The sequence below is a fragment of the Prunus avium genome, chromosome 2, assembly GCF_965620075.1.
Source record: "Prunus avium chromosome 2, drPruAviu1.hap1.1, whole genome shotgun sequence".
NCBI classification, from domain to species: Eukaryota; Viridiplantae; Streptophyta; class Magnoliopsida; order Rosales; family Rosaceae; genus Prunus; species Prunus avium.
Window position 1 is genome coordinate 42,205,693 of NC_142285.1, and position 21,682 is coordinate 42,227,374.

The 21,682-nt window shown below is 36.4% G+C and overlaps 3 protein-coding genes across 4 annotated transcripts; 2 read left to right on the plus strand and 1 right to left on the minus strand.

Moving 5' to 3' along the window:
* Positions 1-5,314: 5,314 nt before the first annotated feature.
* PGM (phosphoglucomutase) lies at positions 5,315-10,883 on the minus strand. Its single transcript, XM_021971266.2, has 22 exons — positions 10,415-10,883; positions 10,225-10,290; positions 10,003-10,047; positions 9,814-9,906; positions 9,615-9,667; positions 9,447-9,498; positions 9,274-9,342; positions 9,016-9,084; positions 8,574-8,696; positions 8,435-8,484; positions 8,151-8,229; positions 7,985-8,049; positions 7,837-7,904; positions 7,464-7,582; positions 7,292-7,366; positions 7,057-7,172; positions 6,412-6,553; positions 6,180-6,261; positions 6,064-6,110; positions 5,878-5,955; positions 5,662-5,767; positions 5,315-5,588 (listed from the first exon to the last, which is right to left on the minus strand). Exons 1-22 carry the CDS (start codon positions 10,775-10,777, stop codon positions 5,521-5,523), a joined length of 2,028 nt encoding a protein of 675 aa, XP_021826958.2. The 5' UTR covers positions 10,778-10,883; the 3' UTR covers positions 5,315-5,520.
* Positions 10,884-12,257: 1,374 nt separating this feature from the next.
* LOC110767665 (MADS-box transcription factor 6) lies at positions 12,258-15,222 on the plus strand. 2 transcript variants are annotated; one of them, XM_021971268.2, is made up of 8 exons: positions 12,258-12,514; positions 13,442-13,544; positions 13,649-13,710; positions 13,797-13,896; positions 14,284-14,325; positions 14,621-14,662; positions 14,750-14,862; positions 14,966-15,222. In XM_021971268.2, the coding sequence occupies exons 1-8, from the start codon at positions 12,333-12,335 to the stop codon at positions 15,069-15,071; spliced, it is 750 nt and encodes a 249-aa protein (XP_021826960.1). In that variant the 5' UTR covers positions 12,258-12,332; the 3' UTR covers positions 15,072-15,222. The 2 variants fall into 2 exon arrangements, with proteins under 2 accessions (XP_021826960.1, XP_021826961.1); XM_021971269.2 differs by having other exon boundaries at positions 12,267-12,514; positions 13,469-13,544.
* Positions 15,223-17,528: 2,306 nt separating this feature from the next.
* Positions 17,529-21,341, plus strand: LOC110767663 (pfkB-like carbohydrate kinase family protein). Its single transcript, XM_021971267.2, has 7 exons — positions 17,529-17,861; positions 18,714-18,958; positions 19,508-19,720; positions 19,822-20,019; positions 20,134-20,274; positions 20,675-20,791; positions 20,893-21,341. The coding sequence occupies exons 1-7, from the start codon at positions 17,840-17,842 to the stop codon at positions 21,031-21,033; spliced, it is 1,077 nt and encodes a 358-aa protein (XP_021826959.1). The 5' UTR covers positions 17,529-17,839; the 3' UTR covers positions 21,034-21,341.
* The last annotated feature ends 341 nt before the right edge of the window (positions 21,342-21,682 follow it).

Genomic DNA, 21,682 nt, shown 5'->3' on the forward strand with positions numbered 1-21,682 from the left:
GAATTCTCTCCACTTCTCCTCTTCTCCTCTTGAATGTGGGAAAAAGTAGAACTTGACCCGTTTGTGAGTGAGTGGTTGTGGTTGTGGGGGAGACAATACTTTGATTGTTTAATAAAAAGTTGAAAACAAATTCATTAATTAAGAAGTTAAGGGGGTTTACCTCTTGATTAATTAATAGCTTGCCACGATTCTAATAATGTGTTTATTTAAATCTTCCATTAGGTGGGTACAGTAAAGGACGTGGCAATCAAGGTCAAGTGATTAAAGGCAACTAGACAGCATGATACTGGTGGTGTGGTGGTGTGGTGGTGTGGTGGTGGGGTGGTGGGGTGGTGGGTTTGAAACACACTGTCGTGCGTGTGCATATATATGAATATGAGCAGCAGCCTATTAGTTTTGCACCAAAAACCACCAGTCCCTCAGAAACTTGATTGCCTTCAACAACTTTATGTAGAAAAGTGACTGTGAGTGCCGTATGATATATATCGTCGGCAACAGACTTGAGCTATATAGCCTTCTTTCATTTTCCACTAAAAGATTGGTTTTTTTTTTTCGCCCCATATATGCCATCTCATCAGACATCTCCTGGTGGACCTTTTAAGATTCTGGTTTCTAAGAAAAATTGGGGGGGTGCATTGACAAAATACCAATTGATATTATAGGTCAAGAATTAATATTCCAGAGTGCATTGACAAAATAGCCTCCAAAGGACATCATTTTGCAGCAAAAATGTCAAACTTGAACTGGTCTCAGTCACAGGTATCGTGATTTCTTTCTGCTGTCTATGCTTAGGGGAAAAAACAAACCCAAAATTTTATATTATATATATTTTTTTGGTGTTGGGTGTATTTGTGTGTATATATTTATATTTTGTTAGAAAAGAAAAGTGGTGAACTGCATTTGTCACACTTGCAACAAGAAGGAGAAGCAGAAGCAGAAGCAGAAGCTCCAACGAATCATACAAAAGAAGGGACAAATAGTTATGTGGCAATAGAAATCAAATCTTTTTCGTTTCTATGCAATCTTTATTATCCTATTTTCACCTTTGTAAAATGTGACAAAAGATAGTATAGCCACAAACATGCGTCTTTGTCTTTCTAAGTGATATTCTCTTCATGAGTCGACTGGCTACTTGTGGTTTCCAATTCCACAGACACCAAAAAGCTAGCAACTGCAGACTATATGCATACAAGTATTACTGTTCCAACACAGTTCAGGACTATATATCTAAGCAAATCTAATTGTGAAATGCTATTGATAGTTGTTCACGCACTACTATTGATGATGAATCAATAGATGACAGTCACTTTTTCCATTGATAATCAATCAATAGATGACAGTCACTTGTGCGTCGGCAACTCTTAATAACATTATAACATAATCAGATATTATAATATAATCAAATGGACACTCCAAGAAACAATGAGCCAGTAATTGACCAAAGTTGTGGAAATGCAATATAAAATTGATGCTTTTTCACATAATTTATGTGTTCTGTTCCTTGATTGAGTGTGACAGAAAAGAGTTGATAACAAGAAAAGCGTGTTGTATAACAACACTATGCAGGTAGCTAAGTTTTCACATCATTTGCATGTATAACCAGTGACCACTATTGGTAGCTTGTTGTATAGCCATTTTGGTCCTATGTAAAGCTAAATATACTCAAATCATTCAAATCGATTAAAGTTGGATTGAATTGAATTGAATTGAATTGAATTGAATCGAAGCATATTTTATTGGATTTTAAATAGTCCTATTACATGTGTTATGCGCTAATTCAAAAATGTGCGTGCACTTAAAAAAGTTTACGTGGTTTAGAGGGTCCAGTGATTGCTTATATATTGTCGGCAATTGGCACAATTATCAGTTTTCCATGGCCCCTTTGTTGTAAGTTGTAAATGCAAAGTCATATCACTTGAGTGTTGAATGCATCTATGTCATAAAACATCCACCTCATCAAGCTCTCTTCTCCTTCGGCCTTTTCTCTACGCAACAATATATAAATAATGTAAATTTGGGTACACAGACAAACCTACCTAATCACTTGTACAAACACTGCTTAAACAGAACACTAGAGATTGAGATATTGCCCTTGCTATTCTTTCCGTAAATAACAAATTTTATTTCATCAGAATTTCGGAAACAGCCGAAATCTGGCTGTGAATCTAATAGGGTAGCAGCAGCCACACAACATGCATGCATGTACTCGTCTATTGCCTACAGCTACATTCTTCGTACACCAAGCTGGTGGGTTTGAGTCCCAAACGCACCTTCACAGGTCCACCAACACCACGCATGCCGGTATTGGGCCCGATTTAGCCAGGTACGGTACAAAACGAGTATTAAGTTTTACTAATGCGTCACGATACATTAGTGTAATTGTTTATATGCCAATTGATTACTCCTTATAAAGTCAATGTCGGATCGGTAAATTTGAGAAGCACATCTACATAAGAAAGACACCACTGTGGCAATAAAAATGGAATCGGTGTTTGCAAAACAGAGAGTGCAAGTGTAGATTAAACACACCGCGTTTCTTTTGAAATACGTGAACTACTCCAATGTGAATGAGATGAGATGAGAGAAGAAGTGTATATATATAAGAAAATTTATGTGTAATTCTAGATCTCCAAATTGGCGTAACATGCAAATTTATCTTAAACAAGGGTTTTTTGTTTTATGTTTTTCTCCTGGAAAAGTGAATGGAGTGTGTGTTGGAAGCACTGAGATCGAATCACATCTTCAAGTAACAAAAATAGTAGTATTAAACTTGCTTGTCTAGTTGACTTGCATGAAGTCTCTACCTTTTCTCCCATTGTTTCATGGATTATTTGTTAAGTGGGAAGGCAGGGCGGATCAAATATGTACGGCTTAGCTAATTATGTTGGAGCATAACAAAATATCTGAAATGCATATATACAAGTGTGTAAAGTGGTTTGAAGAGTTTGGACAAAACAAACAAGGAAATGGTTGTTAGTGGAAGTGGAAATTTTACTTTCTTTCCTTCGTTTTGTTTTTGGTTTGATGTTTCAAATCACGAAGTCAATGACTGAATGACATTCTTAAAGAAGGTAACAACATGTAAAAACCCAAACTTGAGAAATAACTATCGATTGATTCTTTGTTTTCATCATTTAGCTTCTCTTTTTGATTAGATGACCACTATTAGCACAAGTGGTGTTCCTTAATTCATTGTCTGTGTAATGGGGGATCAAATATTTGACTCTTTAAATATCTTTCAAGTGTGATCTTCAGTGGCCATATTCAGCCAATCTTAACAGTCATAATCAGTAATTATACCCATAATCATCAGTGTGTTCTTATTATAGTAAAACTCACAGTTTTCTCAAGAAACAGGTCAAACATGTTAGGTTTTGCTCTCAAAGACTGTTTCTATTCATTCATTTCATCTAATGAAACCAACAAAATCAATGAACACAATGCTTTAAGAAAGTACTTGAATTTCAATAATTTAATTAAGTGGCCAAATGATATCAAATTCAAGTGATTTTTTGTAAAGATGATATTTGAATGAATATCGACAAAATAGACGGTTTAGATTAGTGAAATATAATGCTGAGGGCTCTACACTTATTTGAGGGTTTCCTCAATAGAAGTTTTCAATGTGTATATATATATATATAATTGGAAGCACCAGAACTTATAATTTGTCCCAACAGTTTCAAATACTTCCTATACATCCCAAAACCCTCACTAGAGGACAGGAGACAGTAGGTGGAAGAGAGAGAGAGTAAGAGAGAGAGAGAGAGAGAGGGTTGGGGACATGATTGAGGCAACTAACATGATGGTGGAGTTGTCACAATGTCATGCAGATAAAAAGTAGGGCAAATGAGTTTCTCTTTCAAGTTGAAGAGCAAGATCCCATGAAACTGATAGACCCAACAAGGTAGGATCTATTTACAACTATACTTTTAAGTGTGTCACAACCAGGACAAACACAGTTCCATCCTCTTACTATATCCCACTAAAAGGTTTGCTTGCTTTTCTCATTGTCTGTACCATTATTTTTGCTGGTGGGTCTGGAGGGACATTTAGATCATATTGGAAATGGGGGGCAAAGACAATCTGGTGCTGATTTTGGTTTTGGACTTTTGAAAGAGAGAAAAGCCGGCTGGATCTATTTTATGCTCACTTTGCTTGTTGATCGATGGATACGGTTTAGCTCTCGTGTCATCTTCAAAAATCTAGAATAGAACATTGAACTAAAGTTGGAACTGTTCCTCCTATAGCAGTTTTGTCCTCAGATCCAATAGTACAACTAGAATAACAACAAAGGGGACCCAATTCCTGTCATTCTTGGTTCCTGCTATTACCACCCAAATGCACAACTTTGCATATGTGAAATGGATTGTATCAGTGGGAAAAAACCCATCAGTGAGCCATATGGAAGAAATCTTGAAACCAACCATGAGATCAGTTGATGTGATAAGAAACACCCAGCAAAATGTAGAAGACACCAGAAGACTGTCACATCCCTATAAAGTGAAGATTGAGTTTTGAAGTAGTGGCTGATATATCATATACTAGAAGATGGATGGAGAGTTGAGTAGAAGAAGCAAAAAAAGCAAAGAATATCCCATTTCCCATGTAGAGTGCGTACGTGCTGTGCCATTATGCCACTTTGAGAGAGATTACTCTACTCTAGGAGGTATAAGTCTAAGTCTTGCTTGTCTAAGCTGTACAGTCAGCCCCCATATAGGAGGGTCGGGAACCTGCTATTGGATGTTTCATATTATGGACATCCGATCAGCTTCAGATGAAACCATAGGATCCATCCATCTCACAGTAGCTCTTGTTTCTTGGTCGTCAGACTCAGATCAGAAGAATATAATCAAATCTCCCACCTGATCATGCATCCAAAAGGGACGACCGTGATGACATGTTGGCATAGCTGTGCACCAATGGCTACTAGGTTTGCACATTGCCTTTCTGAGAGAGACGTGGGATTACTGCTACTCGGTAGTGGCACTGAGGCAGTGCCTGGTTTCCTAATTTCTTTTCATTTAAAGGGTGAAGAATTCTCTTCGAAATGGATCATTACCCTTATTATGGTACACCTTTGCTTTTCTAACGGAGGATTAAAGAGGGATTCAGTTTAGATGATATTGTGTTTTAAGTACTAGGTAAAACATGTCAACAAAGGTCCCCTGTTCTCCCCTGTTTTGGCATGGCATTGTATAGCTTGGAAACTTTATTGAGAGACTGTGTTTGCTCTGTGTACAGTTTACGAGTTGAGTATTATTCAATTCAGGTGCTTTTTAAAGCAATAACGAGAAGAAAAGGGCATCACCTCTTGAACAAGGAATTGATATCTTTATTCTCACATTCATATATATAACCATATTATACAAGAATTAGGCCTTATTTTTCCAGAAATCTGGAACTACCCGCCGTAGACCAAAATTGAACATGTGGAATATGTTCCCCAAACTCACTGCCTCGGGCATAAGCTTAGAGTAACACTTTGGCAGATGAAACCAGTCATGGTGTTATTGGTGCTTATGTGATGACTGTGGGCTTCTCCCTTCCAGTGAAGTCCTTCAGCTTCGATACGGATAACGCCAAATCTAAAGCACAACCCAGAAAATGAATAAGTAACAGTCTATGTAAGCCTTTGTTACAGAACAGCAGTAAACTAACCTATTAACGGCTTCAGAGCCGTTTGGGCATCCGCATCATGTTTAGAGGCATCTAGCTCATATTGTTCGATGTAAATTCGAACAGTTGCTCCTGCTGAACCAGTTCCCTATATATATGAAATTAAAAGTTATTTCCACTGAATAGAAAATAAGGTCTCGAAATTAAAGGATAAATAAGTCACAATCAAAAGAAAAATAAAGGAAGAAAGGTTATTACTGATAAGCGATATATGATCCTTGATCCATCCGTAAAAACAAACCGAACACCTTGCTTTGACGCCACACTTCCATCAACCTGCAAGATTGTATGAGATTGGATTCAAACATGTTGATCTAGAAAACTGGAATTCAGTTGCTTGAAGTCACATTTAAAGGAAGATGGAAAACATGTAATGGAACTTACAGGATCAGTGTACGTAAAGTCATCGGCAAATTGGAGAACATAATTTCCTGTGGGATGATAACTTTCAGCATCCAAAGGTCATGGTAGTATCAAGAGAAGTAGAAGTACAAACTTACCATACTTGTCACCGGGCTTGCTGCTAGAGATCAATTCTCTAAGATAATCTACCATTTTGTTGGCGCCTGCAGACTCGCATTCCTGGATAAGGGTCACTTATATAAAAAACTGCACTTATCCCAATAAAATACAAATTGATCTGGTTTGTAGACTTAAAAAGTTCCAAAACTGAAACTGAAGTACAGACTGTGATTGTGCATTATGATTTAAAAACGCAGTTGCGATGCTTACTTCATAGTCATATCGAGAAAAGAAATTTCTTCCATAGGTTGCCCAGTGTTCCTTCACAACGTCTGAGACAGAGACCAACTTGTCCCCAGGCTTTTTGTCTTTGTTTCTATATGCAATGATTGAAAGCCAAGCTAAAACAGCCCTGTCATTTGTAAATACATGAGTCATTTCACACAAGAAGTAACAATTGATTGCGATAGAATGGTGAAAAATATATGCCCATGAACCAGAAAGACTTGTCACATTATAAAATGTTGAAGGATCAGGTGTGTCATTACCAAAATAACAGTGCTGAAACGGATAGTATAGTGATTATATAGAACTAGAAGCAGAGCAACATATCAAGTATGCCAAGAACTTTTTGATAAAAGAAACTAAAATTACTAAATTAAAAGAGGGCCTATGTCTGGGCAGAACTGTAATAATACTATACACTATGCAAATATGACGGGGGTGTTTCACCGAAGAAAAAGGTGGGAAATCACATAAGGCAAAAGTGAGAAATCCCATGATAGATAAAGATTCAAGAAGCTAAACTTAAGCAGAGAATTTGCTCATAAGCAGCCCAGATAGTAAAAATCTTATTTAATGTAGACATACTGTGGACCACTGTGACTGCCCTAAAATATAGATTTAGACACATACCATATGCCATCCTTCTCACGGATATGATCAGAACCTGTTCCAAAACTCTCTTCCCCACAAATAGATAACTTCCCAGCATCCATAAGATTCCCAAAGAACTTCCAACCAGTGGGAACCTGAGCCCAAGAAGGAACATCATATGTTACTAGAGGAGTATCTCGTAAGAATAAACCACTGCGCGAAATACATTATGATTCTACGCTTTTATCAATACAATAGTCAAAGAGAGCCAAACCTCAAAGAAAGGAAGATTCAATTTTTCAGCAACACGATCAAGTGCACCGCTTGTTGGCATGGATCGAGCTAATCCCTAAATAGTTTTAAAGGGAAGAAACAGAGTCATTTATGGTTGCTCTGAAACAAAAATTCACAGCAGACAAATAAAGCTGGAAATATAGGTGCCTGACCTTGGGGCCACTCCGGAAGTATGGAATAGCTTCTTGTGCATTGGCTGCAATAATTGCAACAGAGTCTGAAGGAGTAACGAAAAAGCCTCTACCAAGAATCATGTTTCTATCACCATCCCCTAATCAAAAATGAAATTTGTATGTTATTCAAAAAAATGAAATTTGTATGTTATTCAACAAAATGGTATGTCCATTGAAACTTCTAAAACAATTGTTAAAAAAATTGTATAATCTATGAATTCAGCATTTCCGTGCTTTGTCGGTTAGCACAAATAAGTTTAGAACATCAACAGGATATACTAAATAAAACTATATGCTTCTTTAGTCATGAAGCCATTAACACAAATTCTACCTCCTTAGTCAGTTAACATACCATCACTAGCTGCCCCAAAGTCAGGTCCATTTTCACTATACAGAATGTTCACCAAATCCTTGGCATATCTATTTGACAACACAAGTCAAAATTAGCAATGTCCAGCCATAATAACAAGGTAGCATCAATTTAATTTTTAAACTCTTACGTAAGATTAGGATCTGGATGACCATGACCAAAATCCTCCAGAGGCACCCCATTTGAAATTGAATCCTATACATGACATGCCAGACATCTCTCATCATCAGGAATATAGTTATTAGATAATATACAGAGTACAACCACTTTCGTGTTCTCCTATTTGTCTAACATACCGGACTGGCTCCCAGCTTATCCACAAAGATGGGTTTTGCATAAGCACCAGTAACAGCATGCATTGCGTCAAATAGAAACCTGAAAAGTTCCAGTCATTAAGAAATAACGCAAAATCATGAAATTACCTTCTGCTACCCTATTCGAAATTTTACACTCAAGCATGGCATGAATGAATAGGAAGTGATTCCCAGTTACTAACAAATTACTGGTTATAAACCCATATCCAGACTGAAAGTAAACTCAAATACCATAAAAATCCTTGGTACAGGGCAGATGAATATACCTAAATTCTAATTGTAGAAGACTTTTAATAAGCTGGAAATCAAACACGTTCTGCACAAAATCCCATACAATTAGTGGTATTCAAACTAGATTAATTGTCATAAAAAAAATTCTAAAGACGCATGATTTTTGTTTCCCACCTCCAAGAGTTCCAAATAGTCAGAAACAGGATCTACAACTTCAACACTGAAGTTTCCATACTTTATAACTCCAAGAGTAGATAGGTCAACATCGGCAATATCTGCTATCTTTATTTCAGTGATCTGCATTGCACTTATATGATTCAAACTCAAATCAAATAGAGAACCGTATGGCAAGAGCGCATGAAAGTTGATGCATAGTTATAAGTTTTGGAGCTTATGCTTCAAGAACATATAACTAGAGGTCAACTTCTCCTACTGGAGATTGTTATCTGTCAACTAGCTGTTTTTCAAATTGTTAATTTTGATACTAGAGCTTTTGCTGCACTGAACTCCAGAAGAAGACATGAAAGCAGGAAAACAAATAAACTAACAACATTTAACAAGTACCAGTAGCAGAATATAAAATGAAGCAAATATGCATATAAAACCAGATACTTACAGAAAGGGTGTTTCCATAAATCTTATCGGTTATGGACTCAGGTGCAGGTTGACCACTACTGTAATTAAACTGGAAAGTGAACATGAGTCAGATATCAGGAAGTAGTGGATTTGGAGAAATTGCAAAGCATACACACAAAACTGAAACATATTCAGGGACAAAAAAATTAATTGAGACATGGAAACTTTGAAGACTAGATCCTATCAGATTATATATTGCAGCATCCATTCTTTACATTATGTGTGCATAAGAACTCACCTTAATACCCCAATCATAATCAGGTCCACCAGGATTGTGGCTTGCACTCATTATAAAGCCCCCATTGGCCTATAAAACGTATTGATTAATTAGAAAGAAGAGAAAGGGCAAATGAGTTCAATAATACATGATGTTCCAGGATGCTAAAATAAATAAAGTATATTGCGGCTTGCCTTCCTCTTTCGGATTACAGCAGAAACTGCAGGCGTTGACAAAATTCCTTCCCTGCATTAACAAAAGTTCATCATTAGCTCATATATTTGAAGCCTAAAGTATTACTTGAGAAGGGCAAACATATAAAGGCACAACCACTGGAAATATCTGCCAAACAAGACACTTACTTGCCAACCAAAATTTTCCCAACACCATTCCCTGCGGCAATTTTGATAATAATCTGCATTACAAATTCACAAAGACTTATAAACACGGAAAGTAGGATTTCTTTTTAAATGAACGGAGACTGAAAGTAAAAAGCGAACAGCAAAATTTAATGCAGCATTGAGAGTTCAAGAAAATAAAGGATGAAACATTGAAAAGCACCTGTGCAGCTTCACGATTGAAGTAACGACCATCACCTCCCAAAACCAATAGCCCATTCTTGTAATCCTCGGGAGGCAATGAATTAAATAACGCCTACAGAGCAGAAAATTCTAAATCACTTTCAAAACCACAATGCACTAAAGAACAAGAGATGAATTCAACACCATAAAGAAGTGCAAGTATTCAAACCTGGATCCAATTTGCAAGATAATTGTCTTGTTGAAAAACTTTCACCTATAAACCAAACATTTTGCGGGAAGAGAATCAGGCTTCATTCAGTTGCCAAAGTGCTCTTTTGTTTCATTGCAAAGACAATGTAGGAAGAAAAGTATTCAATTTTGATTTCCTTTAGATGATATTAAGTCCATTCAATTAAACAAAAGAGAATAACGAAAAGATTAAAGAACCAACCTTCTTTCGGAGACCACTGGTTCCAGTCTTCTGGCCTTCTATTGGTTTAGCGGGAACCAGATTAATCTGAAACAAAAAGAAAACCCATTTGTTAAATCAAGCCAAAATTCAAAACGAATACAGATTCAAAGAGAAAAACACATTCATGTATGCATGATACAACAAACACATAGATTATAGACTGAGAGACCTTGATTCCCTGTTGATCAGCAACCGTTGTTGGAGAAGAAGGGGAGGAGGAGGTGGCCTTAATGGTGAGGGAGTGTGAGGTTCTGAGAGGCAGGTGTGGGAGAGAAGAGAAAAGGAGAGAGAGAGATGGGTTTGGAGGAGAGAGGGAGGCATTTAAAACTGATGCTGGTTTGGGTCTGAAGGTGGGTGAGAGAAGGTTGTGCAATCTAAGAGAAAGCGCCATTCTTGAGAGTTTTTGTTTGCAGAGCAGAGAGGCAGAGAGAGAGAGAGAGAGAGAGAGAGAGAGAATGGAAGAAGTTGGGGAAGATCTAGGCCTGAATGCTGACAGATTCATACAAGTTTGGAAAATCCATGGCTGCCACATGTACGTTGGGTATCATCACTTATCTTAAGTTTATGTCATCATGTGAAGTGCTTTGCTTTCCCTCCCTCCCTGTTTTCCATACTTTCTCGGCAAAATCTTTTTTATTTGTTTAATCACTTCGGCTAAGGTATAAATTAAGCAGTTGATTACTTTCCCAGTTTTAGATTGTGACAGCTGCGTAGTATATGCTTTTGAGAGTCTTTATCATTTGATTAAAAAGATACCAGGCTCAGTTTTTCTTTTCTATTTTTTATATATTTAATTCAGCAAGCCTAGGAGAGGAGGCCTAGAGGCACACAAAAAGCTTTCCAAAAGCAAGGGCCCAGTATGGTCTGGGTTTGTGGGGGTTTGTACCCAAACACCCATCAACTCAAATCAAGCCCAACCCAGACCATATTGGGTGTATCCTACACCCTTCAACCCAGCAACTGCCAACTCAATGTAATCCTTTACAACTCTCATTATCATCCAAAATACTTTGGTGGAAGATTTCTTTTAAAATCATCGTCTTTTCATAAATAAATAAATAAATAAGTTTAATTTTTTAAGATGAATATAGCAACTAGGGGTGGACATCGAGATTGGAAAACTAGAACATCGAGCCGCACCGAATAGAAAAAACAGGAAAAAAATCGTGCTGACTAAAAAGTCAACAAACCAGCACTGAATCGGACCAAACCGGTTCAAATCAATTTTGGTGTCAATTTCACACCTTACAAAACTAGACTGGATCAACTGTGTATTTTTTTTATATTTATTTTAAAATTATTTAAATCCAATGCTTAATTTCTAATCCCATTACTAATATTTCCTCAAGCCCAACTTCAAAGCACATTTCTTTTCTAGGCCCAATCATCTCTCTTTGCATGAAATTGGATAATTTGAGAATTTTAAAGCCCAAAAATAAAATTTTTGTTGAAATTTGTAAAAATAAATAAATAAAATCCGATTCCAAACCGCACTGATTAAATAATACAAATTTCAATTTGGATGCGAGATAAAACCGAACCGAATCAGACTGCGCTCACCCCTAATAGAAACTGATATTATTTAGGAAGAAACAAAATTACCACTTGACAAAAAAAAAGCTATTAATTATGAAGCTAATGACCAATTGGGAAAGGAAAACGATGGACTTTTTAGAAAACCAACTATATCGTACAAGGCGCGCTCAATGGCTTCAGGAGCTTCGGATACGTGTCGAGATAGTATTGGCAGACTGGTTAAAGTAGACTTAGCAATGGTAAAGTTTAGAGTTTAGGAGTAAACTGAGTGGTTGTAGCTGTAGGGGTCTTTTTATAATGTTATCAGTGAAAAGAAGCACTATCCGATGCCCGTTAGTCGACACGTGTTTATGTCACTTCCCTCCCTAACTCTCAGTCTCTCACAAAGTGACGTAGATAGATAGGGCCACAAACCATAAAAAAACAAATGAACTTAAAATTTCCTTGTTTGTTTTTTGTGGTGCAATTACAATTGCAGTATAATACACATACGTTTATAATATTAGAGTGAGAAAGAAAGAAACGAGGAAAAGAATATCTCTCAATCATCAATGGGGAGAGGGAGAGTCGTGTTGGAGAGAATAGAAAACAAGATCAACCGTCAAGTGACCTTCTCAAAACGAAGAAATGGTCTGCTCAAGAAAGCCTACGAGCTCTCTGTGCTCTGCGATGCCCAAGTTGCCCTCATCATCTCCTCCAGCCGTGGCAAGCTTTATGAGTTTGGCAGCACTGAGTATATATATATACATATTTCTCTGGTTTTTTATATAATTATTAATTCCCTTGTTCTTGATTTTTTTAACAAGTTCTGTTTCATTTCATTCCTAAAACATCATAAATAAGTTTGTGTGCATATAAGAATTCTTAGTTTATATATGATTATTTGGTGAACCTAATTGCTTGTTTTCGGTGACAATAAATTTTGTTTCCTCCGATGGGGGGAGACTTTGTATTGAGAGCCTATGCTACTCCGATGGGTCTTGACTGGAGGTACTGAAGGTCGTCATCCTAGCTAGGGTTTCTTTCTCCTCTCAGTTTATTCTTTTGGGATTTTATATATCTAGGGTTTCTTTCTTTTTATCTACCTCAGTACCTGCTTTGATTATGTCTGGGCTGAGAGAGAGAGAGAGAGAGAGAGAGAGAGAGAGAGAGAATTCAAGAGTCGAGATTTATTGGTTTTTGCCAAGGAGGTAGAATCCATGACCTGTCGGTTTTGGCTTGACCTATCACATCATTTTTTTCTGATATGGAAAATTTAGGTACATTTCTGTTACTTACTAGCTTAGCTTTCATTTTGCGGACTGCAGCACTTACTTAGGTAGTTTAAATATTCTTAATTTTTTGCTTTTCTTTTGGTCTTAAGTAGCTTTGTGGATCCTGTTTTTTAATAATAATAAAAAGAGTATCTTTATAAGCTCCTCTTCATGTTTCCTTCTTCAATTAAGTTTTTGCGGTTGCGGGAGTAATCAAGAGCTCTTCCTATTCTGCTCATATATATAATACATATAGATTGATTACTGTATCTCAATTATATCCAGTCTCATGGTTGTTCTCAATGTCAAATAAATTCTTCAACAAAAAAAGCCAAGAAAGTTAGCATATCCAGTCATCTTTTTACCAATGCTTTTCATGATTACTGATATATATGCAACTCTCTCAGTCATAACTCAGTTCATTCTTTGATTAGCGTGAACAAAATTCTTGAGCGGTACCGTCAATGTTGCTACTCCTTACAAGGCAATGTTGCTGAGAATGAAACACAGGTGCTATTTCATAATTACCTTGTGCAATATCACATTGGAATGAGAGGGCCTTCTTTCTCGGTCTCATTTCTATATTTTCTTCATCTTTTTATTGTCTTATGCAGAACTTATACCAAGAGGTCTCAAAATTAAAGGTCAAATACGAGTCTCTTCAACTTTCACAGAGGTATGTAATATCATAATTCAAATCTATTGCTTTTTTTTTTCATCATTCTTTCAATATGCAATGAATTCTTAACCTCGCATATTTAGGCATTTGCTTGGAGAAGATCTTGAAAAGCTTCGCCTGAAAGAACTGGTGAATCTTGAGAATCAACTTGACAAAACTCTCTCAAAAGCTAGACAACGAAAGGTACTAGTAATATGTGTTATATAGTCTCACATGTTATGTTGTCAAATACTCAAAGATCCCTAACTATGACGTCTTAGTTACCACGGTCAACGGGAGATATATCAGCCATAGCCGATCAGATGATGAGTACAGGAAAGGGAAAGGAGGATATTTTCTAAATTCTTTTGAAAGATAGTACACTTTGACATTTTTATAAACGAACAAAAAAAAGGACGGATAGCTGAATTTTGCTTAGAACCCTTACAAGAATTCGAGCGTGCATAAGGATCATTAGCAAAAACTATTTGATCCTGTTCTATCTTGGATTAAGCTATAAATATACTCACAACGTTGCCATGATTATTGATTCGTATAATATTCATTCTTGCTGTTGTATAATATATGCAGACGGAGATGATGTATGATCGATTAGAAGAACTGCGCCAAAAGGTATGAATATCGCCATCCTGAACCAAATGAAGTTGAAGCTACATTCAATTAAGATACATATTTTCTTCTCATTCTGATCTGTTTTGGAATTTGGCCATAACTTTGTACATGTAATTCCTTAAAGAGTACTAGATAGATATGCTCGAGTGTATACAATGTGCATGTTTGATTTTTCCCTAATGTTTAGAAGGGCGATGGAATTTTAACTTAATAGAAAAAGAAAAAACTTTTTACACTCCTCATTTATTCCCCTTCTAAGTTGACATCATATAATAATTTCTGTGTGAATTGACAGGAAAACGATCTTGGAGAGAAAAATAAGCAGCTCAAATCCGAGGTACTTTTAACAATATTAGTATTGAATTCCCAGAGCCCCACCGTGTGATGATTTTCAATGTTCCACGTTTCTATTTTGAAATTTCAGCTTGAGGAAGTAGAAGGACATGCTCAAGCAACACTGCAAAGTCCGGGGGGGCTTCCACTTACAAAAGACAATCGCACTGAATCAGAGGATCCCACCTTACGCTTACAGATATGGTAAACATTCGATCATATATCCTTTTCCTCTCATATATGCTCTCACCAACAATAATATTTGATAAATGTGGTTGTGGATATAAAATTTCAATTTATAAAACAGGGATCACCAACCAGTCCCCCAAGAAAAAGCAACTGATGATGATCAAAGGAGGACCATGGTGGGTGGGAGCAAGAGTAACTGCAACCAGCGGGGTTGGCTTCTTTAAAAGTTCATCACATTATATATATGTATGTACTATAACTTGTTCAAGCGAAGCAAGCGATTGATTTGCCTGCATAACTAGTACTTTCAAGACATGTTTAATTATTATTGAAACATTATTAATTTAAAGTAATGAAGACATAATTAAGTTAGCATATCCATAGAAATTTTCTTTCGATGCATAAAATGAAACATTCTTCCACTTTAGTCAATTGTTTTTCCTTTTGTTTTGTTATCCCCCCAAAAAATTATACATATATGTACTCCACATGAGCTTAACTAGCTATGAACTTTCGTTTTCGAAACATGGACCATATCAACCAGTCGCCCGGGTACATCAATTGAAAGGAGGAGCATGGTGGTGTGGTGCGGGGGAGGAGCATGGTGTGGGGTGGGAGCAGCTGCAAATTTAATGTCATATTAATTGTTCTTTCCGTAATATTAGAGGATTTTGTGTGGCTTGAAAACACCAAGGTGAACTTATTTCGGCTCTCAAATAACTTGAATTATTTAGCAATCAAAAGATTTGTCCATGACTATTTTAGGAGAAAGACTTCCATGAAACATGAGATAACACTATTTTGCTATCTCCGACCAATAACGCTATGAGCCTATGACATGCATGATAACATTTCCACGTGACATAACATTATTGGCCGAAAATAATAAAACAGTGTTATCCTCATTGCAACTAAGTTTTTTATTTATTTTAGAAATCCAAATATATATATATATATGTAAAATGAAGGATATGTTCTGTTGTGCTGCATGATTTAATCTCTTAAATGGTTGATCGTGCATTGTTTTATTCCAATGAATGCATGATTAAGTTCCAAAATCTTTTCCCAAGGATTCCCACTTTGAGGCTGAGAGCTATAATGTTTTCAAAAGGATAATTAAGGAGGCGGCGGCATTTGCCTTTTTCCCAAGTTCCGTATTGGCTTTCCGAATTGGCTTTCGACTCCACGGCATGCATGCTGCCACGAGGATTGTGCTTTGGCTTTTCATTGGGGGGGTTGTCGGTCTCCCGACCACCGATATCGACATCTATCCACAAACATAATTCCTTCCTACCTATCTATATCTATTTACATTCTATTTTTCAGTTTTATTTATTTATTTTTTTACAATAGATATTTAGGAGAGTGAGGAAATTCAAACACAAGATTACGAGTGGAGATATAACTACTCTTAACCACTTAAACTACAAACTTCTTTATTTTAGAATCATTCTCTATTTTAAGGGTCCGTTTCATAACGTTTACATTTTTACAACTTTTATTTTTTGTTGGAACATTTTTACAACATTAAAAAACCATCAAACAGCATAAAACTGGTCATATGCGCATAATATAATGAGATGCAGATAATAGCTGATAAGGAGAAAACAAAAAACTTGATGGTGTACCTTTAATTAATCTGTTTTGATAATTAACGTTTGGTCAATGTGCAGTTAGTTCCGTTGATAGGATGGGAGCCCTGAGCATGTTACTAGGTGGTGCAAATACGATATGATGGGCTGAGTATTTTGTGTTTATTTTGATATTATTGCTAATTGCTGGGATTGTGTATGCATGTAGTTTTCATGGAAAGAAAAAAAAGACAAAAGCTTGTTCCCCAAGCTGACTGTATTTGGGATTTGGATTCTTACTGTAATTATTATTTTAAGCATGTAAATCAAAGCTTTGACGTTAATATTGGTCTCTAATTTTAATCCTATTATTATTATTAATTTGAAAAGTGGTCCCCACAACCAATTATAAACTAATTAAGGATTTTATTAATCAATAAAAGTACCTAAACACTCCAAATTTAAGATGCTGCATAGTCCAGTAGTCACACTGATAAGGATGCTGCCCAAAAATGTCCAACGCCTGCGCTCGGCATGCTTGCTTCTAACCATTTTTTTAAATTAATTTTACAAACAAGAAATTCAATTTGTCTCCTTTTCATTAATAAATAATTTTTGTTTAACAGAAACAATTTACTTTAAAATGTGTGGACAATCGACCACCTGGTTGTTCGTAAGTGTTGTAAATAAAGATGCAAAGTTTTCTAGGAAAAACAGTTCCTCCACTCAGACCATTCAAGACAAATGTGGCCCAAGGACAAATCCATACTAAAATATTATATATATATTTTTTAACATAAAGCATTATTGAAGAAGGGGATTATTGAACATATGACTTTATTGCAGGGTACATATTTTAAACTACAAATTTCTTGCGCTTGTATCAAAATAGCGAAGCTATTTTTTTTCTAATATAAAAACAAAAATTACCGCGTGATGTGTTAATTAAATTGTTATTTTCTAATATAAAATGCTTTACACGTAGCCCTGACGACTTATAATTATAAATAAATAAAAAAGCAAAAAGAAAAAATTGCAGGAGGAAAAGGGAATATAATTTTTATTTATTTTATGGGTCAGAAAAGACAGGCAAGATTTAGGCTAAGACAGGTAAGAATAGGCTGAGGATCTGGGTTATAAAATTGCGAGATTGCCATGGCTGCATATGTGTTTCTTTTGCTTTTTATAACAGCTTCAACAATCTCAGACGACTTCAAGATCGCAAATTTACCCTCCTATTAAGCCTCTACTTGCTTTATTTTGGTTTCCTTCTCCTTATTAACACCACCAACTACACTTCACCAAGCCACCAACACCAAACCTTCTCTCTCTCTCTCTCTCTCTCTCTCCCTCCCTCTCCATTTCTTGTTGCATACTCTGCTCTCTGGTTAAAGTTCAGTCTCTTGAATTCCATTCCTACAATGGCTAATAATCTCACATCAGGTTAGTTTACCACTTATTTCCCTGTTTTTCACATGTACACTTGCTTTTTTATTATATGCCTCCTAATTGAAGTTGGGATTTTGATTCCATTTAGTATCTCATTGGGAACTTTCATAATCTGGGTTCGAGCTAGTTTTGTTTGTTGAAGATTGCTTATTTGCAAAAAAAGATTTCTGATTTCTTTCTTCTTGGGCTTTTCTTTGTATTGGGTTTCTGTTTTGTTCAATTTCCTTTCGCAGTAATGAATATTTTTCTCTTAATGTTTGATTGCATCTCTGTTACAAAGTTCACTGCACCGAATTTTGAGACACCTTTAATCGTAAATTCTTTTCTTTCAAGGGAAAAATCATGTCACTGCTCTCTAGCAGTTGATCCAGAATCTTAATATATTTGAAGAAAAAAAAAATCTTGCTTTTATATGGATTCATTATATGTTAAGCTTTATACGGAACATGAGTTTGGTTGTTGATCTGTGAACTGTCTTGAAGCTGTTTGAAAAATTACAGAATGAACAGTAGAAGATTAGTTGGGAAACAGTTGTTCTGTAAAGAAGAACCTTTTTAGTTGACTAAACATGCCGAATCACATCATCTGTATTTTCTTGGTGCAACTGTGTGATTTTGATTTTGAACCAGTTGGCTTGCAGTTTATAGCTTTATCTTGTAGCTGCTAATTCTTTTCCCCAATATATGTCTCGAAATTAAGAAATTTTGGGTATTAATTGACCTTAAGCATATATCCAAACCAGGACAGCTAAATATGCAACATGGTGGCCGAGAAATAGTATGTTGAAAGACAATTTTTTTTCCTTTTTGTTGTTTGATTTGTAATGCTCAAATTATGTGACTGCAGCTCTTGATAAAAAATTGGTTCTGGGTGAAGATTCTAAAGATCCTTCCTCAGATGCAAAAGGAGGGTCGAAAGATGACAAGTCCCTGGTTGTTTGCTTTGGGGAAATGCTGATTGACTTTGTGCCCACAGTCGGTGGAGTTTCACTTGCTGAAGCACCTGCGTTTAAAAAAGCTCCTGGTGGTGCTCCTGCTAATGTGGCTGTTGGCGTCTCAAGACTGGGTGGTTCATCAGGTTTTATAGGCAAGGTGCATTAGAGTATTTCCCTCCTCTGTATTTTGCTTCTGTCTAAGTTAGTTTTATCATGTTTTCCTTTTGCTTTTACCTTTTCTCCTGGGATCTCTGTTATGGCGAAAGATTTTATAGTCACCTTTTGTTGTAATTGTAAGAACTATGACAAATAGAATGTCACTTTCATCCTGTTTGCTGAATCTCCCTCTCCACCCTTTGTTAACTGTATATTGAGTCTTTTTGAGTATTAGATGGTTCAAAATATGCATCTTTCTCAATTCTTTGTATATAGCCCATTTCACAATCTCTAGAAGTGTAATTCAAACGATGTTTTCTCACAGTTTCAGGGGACCACCTTTAGATTTGACATCTTTGCACTCTGAAAGTTTTTTTCTTTAATATATATGTTATCCTACTAGCCTTTTCTCCAATATAATAAGGACCCTGTCTTCTTACGGAAGCTAGTGGTTTTTAGTGGTTCCATTCATTGCATAATCTTAAAACTGCCTGAGTTTTCTGTATGATATTTTGACCTTGTTTTAACTTAATACATACTTGCATTACAGGTAGGTGATGATGAATTTGGCTACATGTTGGCTGACATTTTAAAGCAAAACAATGTTAACAATTCTGGGGTGCGATTTGATCCCAGTGCAAGAACTGCTTTGGCATTTGTTACGCTCAGAGCTGATGGAGAGCGTGAATTCCTGTTTTTCCGTAATCCAAGTGCTGATATGCTTCTACGTGAATCAGAACTCGACATAAATCTCATTCAACAGGTGTGCCTTTCTTTTTCATTTGAATTAGGAAACTGTGCATAAAATATATGAAGGTTGCCCATTTTTCAGAAGTTTACTGATCCAGATGATATTGACTGCAGGCAAGAATCTTCCATTATGGTTCAATTAGTTTGATTGACGAACCATGCAGGTCAACCCATCTTGCTGCGATGAGGATTGCCAAGAAGTCTGGTTGCATCCTTTCTTATGATCCAAATTTAAGATTGCCATTGTGGCCATCAGAAGAGGCTGCACGGAAGGGCATAATGAGTATATGGGATCAAGCAGATATAATCAAGGTATAATACCTGAAGATACAAAATTCATGTATAGCTGTTGCATAGGTGCAAATCTTCTGTTTGTATCTGTAGCCTTGGTGTTCATCAGGTTTTTTCTTATATACAAACTTGCAGATAAGTGAGGATGAAATCACTTTCCTGACTGGCGGTGATGATCCTTATGATGATAATGTGGTGTTAACCAAGCTTTTTAATCCCAACCTTAAACTGTTGGTAGTAACTGAAGGATCAGAGGGTTGCAGATATTACACTCAGGTAAGTTTGTGAAATCTATTTTATTTTTCTATGTTCATTGTCTTTCTCCTATCTTGGATAAAAGCTCACTAAACTATGTTACTTCTGACTTCAGTAAGTTATTTCGAGAACAATCATGCCATTTTGTCCTTTCCACACCGTATAAGATAGAAACTGTAAAAGTTTGTCATCGCATTGTTCTTAATTGGAAAAACAATTGTTGGCATAACTTGGCCCCCCTTTACAAAGTCAGTGGCCTCAACACCATGTTATGGCTCATCTGGTAGTGAAGAGGCATTCATATTTTTGTTATAAGAAAAAATTGTGGAACAATAGGAATGGGGTTCGCCTTTTTTCCACTTTACTCTCTGTATCACATTGATTGGTTATAAGAAAATTGACACCAACCAATATTCCTCAGAAATTTCGGGGCCGGGTTGCTGGTGTTAAAGTTAAACCTGTTGATACGACTGGTGCCGGTGATGCATTCGTCAGTGGGGTACTGAACAGCATAGCTTCTGACTTGAGTCTTTTTCAGGTGCATAAAGTTCTTGCAAGGGATTGAGAAAATCATCCCCCCATTGAATACTTTCATATATTTCCTGCATCTGAAACTCACCCATAAAATTTCACTTGCAGAATGAGCAGGGGCTACGAGAAGCTCTACTCTTTGCTAATGCATGTGGTGCACTCACAGTAACAGAAAGAGGAGCCATTCCTGCAATGCCAACAAGAGAAGCTGTGCTTCGGTGCTTAGCTCAGGTTGCTGATAAAAAGTAGAGACGAGAGTCAGTCAGTCACTGTATTCATGTATCATCCATCAACCTTAGTGTAATTTGAGTTTCATTTCCCCTGCTGAGATACCTTTGAGCTTTTTGCTCCTGGAGGACCTCCCTACTATAAAGTTTCGTATTAGCCCCACCCTGGCTTGTTTTATTACACTTGAGCACTCAGGAGGTGTCTCTCTGCTTTGAAAGTGTACACTGATGTAGTGGTTTTATCAATATAAACCACTGCCAGCCAATAAATTTTGAAGTCCAAAATGTTAGCATAATTGCATTTGTGAATGAAACTTTTTTTTAAAACAAGTTGTTTAATTTTTATATATTTTTAGAATTTTCTTCATGCTTAATTTTCTAGATCCCAACGTATTAAAAATAGATGCTTTTGTAGCTCGAGTGGTTACTTACTTATACACTCGAAGTCTTGTGTTTGAAAATGTATTTTTAAAAAATTATAAAATTAAAAGAGTATAATGACTAACAACGGTGGTTTTACACAATTCGTTGGACTTCTGGCATCAAAATACGTAACAGTTGGACTTTTACCGCGACGTTTGCATGTGCGGTTGGCGCAGCACATGATATAGCCCACAAGATCCAATAATCCGTGCATGATGAGGGGGATCCATTTCACAAGGGCAGTTTAG